Below are 4,647 nucleotides of genomic sequence, written 5' to 3' on the forward strand. Positions count from 1 at the left end.
TGGCGTCACCCCGCTGCCCCACCCCCTGTACCATGGTCTCACCCCGTTGCCCCACCCCTTTCTCCGAGGCCAGCGCCGCCCCCAACCGCTTCATGCCCATCCACAGCTCTGGCGTGATGAACACCTCCCTGGCTCCCCACGACAGCTACATCCAGCCCATCCGGCCCGTGGTCACCCTGGCCAGTGTTGCCAGGCAACGCGGCACGCAGCAGACGCTGTACCGCCAGAGTAGCGCCCACCCGAGCTCGGTGACAGCTCCGTCTGGGTTAGAGAGTACGACGGACAGCGCCATGTCGCATGTGGTGGCCACAACCAGCGCCCCGGGCACGCTACGGTCTTTGCACGAGTCTCAGGCCCCGTCGGTTGTTGGAGCCACAGACGGCAGTGTGGCCAGCTCAGGGGGGATAACCTGCCGCAGCCTGCCTCAGCAAGAGTCGCCCGCCCTTGTCCTCTCTCTGTCGGGCAACATCGGAAGCATGTCGGGCCGGGGTCTTCAGACGGTGTGGGGCAAAGAGCAGACGGTGGCCACTAGTGGTGCTTCCTCCAACCTCCCACGCACCTCTTCTGTCAGCTCCCAGCCCGCTGTGGCAAACGTCGTCGGTGCCGCTACACCCAGCCAGTCTGCATCTGCAGTGGCGAGAGGTCAAGGTGAAGGTCGCGGTGTGATGAAGGACGTGGAGCTGCCCGGGGAGATACTGCCGTCGTACGAGGAGGCCGTCATGCTTCTCACAGGTCACGAGCTCGAAGCTTTCAAGAAACACAGGGAGCAGGGGGGGACCGGAGGCCCACACAGTCTGTCCATGGCCTTAGACAACACAACCCAGGCCAGTGGTCGGAGTCAGAGCTCTACTGGGGGTCAGTCGTGGTCACAAACTACACCACAACCACCTCAACCATCCACAACAACAACAGCGACATCAACATCAACAACGACTGTCGCTCCAGCCACCAGACCCGCCCCCCGGGCTCCCCCCCAGCACAACAGTCCTGGCACGTTGCCCGACCCCGGGAGATGCCCGTTTTCCCGCCAGTTGGCCATGCTGAGCGGGCGCACACAGCCCCCGACCCCCGGTCAAGTCGGTCAGACCAAGGTCTTGGAGCGGTCACCAGCGCCCCCGGCCAAAGCAGACAGCTGCCCGAGTCTGAAGGCCATGCTCCGCGCCCCGCCCTTTGCCCTGTCCGTCAACAGAACAAACCCCGCCTCTCAGGTCCCGCCCACCGTGGGCCCCGCCCCCACCACACAGCATCAGCTGGCTGCCCAGGGGGCGAGAACTGGCGCGACACGCTCCACCGGGCAGCGACTGGTGGGAGGAAAACCACGCGACAAATCCTCGTCTCAGCGGGACCAGAGCCCCCTCCAAGTGTCTGTGGCGTCCAGCAAGCTGGAACCCTCCTCCAACGCCTCCAGTAGGAACTCTCCTCTCCAGTCACAGAGCAATCGGCTGACGTGGTCTTCTTCTCCACGTGGCTCCCACCCGTCTCTCAACCCGACCCAGTCGTTTACTGTGGGAAAACCCACCCTATCTTCGCAGCTCTCGGGCCAGCCGCAGGCCGTGAGCGCCAGGTACAACACTCCGACAACCTTCAGCAGACAGGTCGTCCAGCCGCCCACCAACAAACCACATCCCACCAACAAACAACGTCCCACGGCAGGCCACACACCCAGAAAAGCGTCGGCCTCTGACCTCCCATCGGCCAACTACGCGGGCACGGCCCCCAACGTAGACCTGACCAAAACGTCCCTGGCCATGGGCTTTGCACCACCGACCACCGCCGCACCACCGACCACCGCAGCACCACCGACCACCGCCGCACCACCGAGACAGAGAGCAGCGACAGACGTGGGGCCCGCCCCCGCCAACTCCCAGATAAACACGGACGACCTTCAAGCCACGCTGGAAGTTCTCAAGAGCCTGGACAGTCAGTACTTTCTACACAACGACGAGGACAGCAACAGCTCGGAGCTGTAGACCAATTGTGGGGGATCTGTACAGGAATTGTGAGGAGACTGTGGAGGATCTGTGGGGGGGGGGGGGGGACTGTACAGGAATTGTGGGGGCACTGTGGAGGATTTGTGGGGGGATCTATACAGGAATTGTGGGTAAATTGTCCACCGTCAGATGGAGGGATTATTCCCATGAGCTAGAGTGACTGACCACCGTCTGATGGGGGAAGCAGCTCACCACGAGCATCTATGCACTGCTGTGTATTGTGGCCGTCATTTCACATCGTTCTTTGTCAACATACGAGGTTGTCACATACAAGAAACTAGTATATTTTTCTCTACACACGATCCTTTTACTTACACAGAACGTTCAACGAGTCTAAACCTGTCTCTGTGATATGAAGAGACATGAGACTAAGACCTGCTGATGTAGCCGGTCACTTTGTACGACAGACCGTATGTGGGAGATGTTGACTCTGAGCTCTGTGGAGGGAGGGCCACCGTGTGGGAGGGGAACACTGATGTCTGACAGTTGGGAACTGATGGGATGAGAGGTTTACTGTAGTTTGGGGTGAGAGGTTTACTGTAGTTTGGGGTGAGAGGTTTACTGTAGTTTGGGGTGAGAGGTTTACTGTATTGTGACATTTGTGAGACCAGAGGTTTACTGTAGTGTGACATTTGAGAAGTGATGGGATGAGAGGTTTACTGTATTGTGGGATGAGAGGTTTACTGTATTGTGGGATGAGAGGTTTACTGTATTGTGACATTTGTGGGCCACTGACATTTGGGACGTTGTGTGAACTTTGACTGGTGCCAACATGATGTGTGAACAATATGTGAACAATATATATGTGTGTATAGTTTTGCTATAGTCAGAGAAAACACATCTGTCTTGCCAGTGGGGACAAGTTCTCCATTCCTTCTCACTCCCACGGCGGGTGGTGCTTGCTGGCACAAAACTGTTGATGAATGACGTGGGGCTGTTACATAATCCCAGTCTGCGGGGGTTCTGGGGACTCGCATCTTTTCTTTTCCCACAAGTCGATGTCTTGGGAGGATTTTGAGGGAAACTCTCTTGTGTTTTTGTCCCTGGAGTCGTGGAGTGGTTGGCAGACCTGCCGGTACATCATCATGGTTGGTACATCATCATGGTTGGTACATCACCATGGTTGGCAGACCTGCCGGTACATCAACATGTACATTTTGTTTTTTTATGGACATGAGGAACTTTGTATGATATGAAAGTTTACGAGTGTAAAGATATGTTTTGTACAGTGAAGAATGTCCATGTTATATCCTGCCGTTGTTGTACTCCTGTGTGCGCTGAGCGCGGTTTTACTGTACAAAGATTGCCCTGGCTAAAGTCTAAAAGATACAGATTTTACTAAAAAGGTTCTATTTCCATATTATGATCAGAATTTTGTGAACTTGTATGTTTGTATAGTTTGCACATTTTACTTCTGTACACAGCGCGGACGTGTTTCGTGTTTGTTCGAACAGTTTTTGTGTCGTGGCAAACTGGTGAACTGAGGTCACCTCATTGATGACTTTCTGAAGAAAAGACAGAACATTTTTACAGAAATCTGCGTCGTCTTAGTCTTTTTGTCTCTCTGTGTTTTGTCTTTTTGTCTCTTGGTGTTTTGTCTCTCTGTGTTTTGACTTTGACCTTCTTTTTTTTATAATTTAATGTCCGTGTTTTTTCCAACCCCATCAACACAGTTTAGATAATATAGGAAGCGGGCTTCTGGCCATGTCTGTCAGGGCCAACCTGGGCTGAGAGGGATACAACATCCCAGCAGACAGACCCGGGCTGAGAGGGATACAACATCCCAGTAGACAGACCCGGGCTGAGAGGGATACAACATCCCAGCAGACAGACCCGGGCTGAGAGGGATACAACATCCCAGCTGTAAGACTGATATACTCCTATACTCAGTAGCCTACAAATTCTCCCCTCTTGGAAATTAAACTCTGTTCTCTTCCAATACTCCTATACTCAGTACAAATTCTCCCCTCTTGGGAAGTAAACTCTGTTCTCTTTCTGTTCTCTTTCTGTTCTCTTCCATGTGACGGCAGTGTGTCCAAAGGGTACAGCTCCGACGTGGGTCTCCTGCTTTTGCGATGAGTCGAGATAGGTCATTGGGTGGTTGGTGGGTGCTCTGGTGTGGTTTGCTCCTTCTTTCCTATTAAACATCTATCATCCTTATCTCTCCTCCTTCTTTTCATGTTTGTTACTCCCTTGTAACACCTCTAACATTCGGCACTTATATGACCTTATTGTGTTGCAAGTGCCGTAAAAGTCTTACTAAAACAAAAAACAAGACGGGCTACAGCACAGACGTGGGTCTCCTGGTGTTGCGACGTGTCAAGTTGAGTCATGACACACTTCACCGAGCTGTGTGACTGGTGGAGAAACTTGTCTCCCTGGTCGAGGTGGGAGGAGAATTGGCTTTGCCAGTGAAGGGAACGGGTTCAGTTCCCCACTATAACTATGTGTCACATCGCGGTGGAATCAGGCGCTCGTCAAGTTTTTGGCATATATTGAGTTATTGGTATCATCTTAAAGCCTGTCCGTTTGCCTTGCTTTTGATGAAAACAATACCCATTTATCTTGGATACAAGTCGAGATATTTGTGATTGAAGCAGGCGTGGTAGTGGTAGGCTACCTGGTTTCAGAGGTAAAATTAGGGAGAAAATGGCTA

At 53.2% G+C, this 4,647-nt stretch overlaps 1 protein-coding gene across 2 annotated transcripts; it reads left to right on the top strand.

Annotated features, from left to right (window-relative positions):
* Positions 1-3,527, top strand: LOC101852839 (mucin-5AC). Of its 2 annotated transcripts, none has more exons than XM_035968785.1 (2): positions 1-2,547; positions 2,694-3,527. In XM_035968785.1, the coding sequence occupies exon 1, from the start codon at positions 33-35 to the stop codon at positions 1,968-1,970; it is 1,938 nt and encodes a 645-aa protein (XP_035824678.1). In that variant the 5' UTR covers positions 1-32; the 3' UTR covers positions 1,971-2,547; positions 2,694-3,527. The 2 variants fall into 2 exon arrangements, with proteins under 2 accessions (XP_035824678.1, XP_012935796.1); XM_013080342.2 differs by having other exon boundaries at positions 1-2,499; positions 2,548-3,527.
* Positions 3,528-4,647: the final 1,120 nt, after the last annotated feature.

Source organism: Aplysia californica, unplaced genomic scaffold (assembly GCF_000002075.1).
Source record: "Aplysia californica isolate F4 #8 unplaced genomic scaffold, AplCal3.0 scaffold00082, whole genome shotgun sequence".
In the NCBI taxonomy this organism is placed as follows: domain Eukaryota; kingdom Metazoa; phylum Mollusca; class Gastropoda; order Aplysiida; family Aplysiidae; genus Aplysia; species Aplysia californica.

Excerpts from the sequence above, each read along its gene's own strand:
- LOC101852839 (XM_035968785.1), top strand. The coding sequence starts at position 33 with ATGGTCTCACCCCGTTGCCCCACCCCTTTCTCCGAGGCCAGCGCCGCC.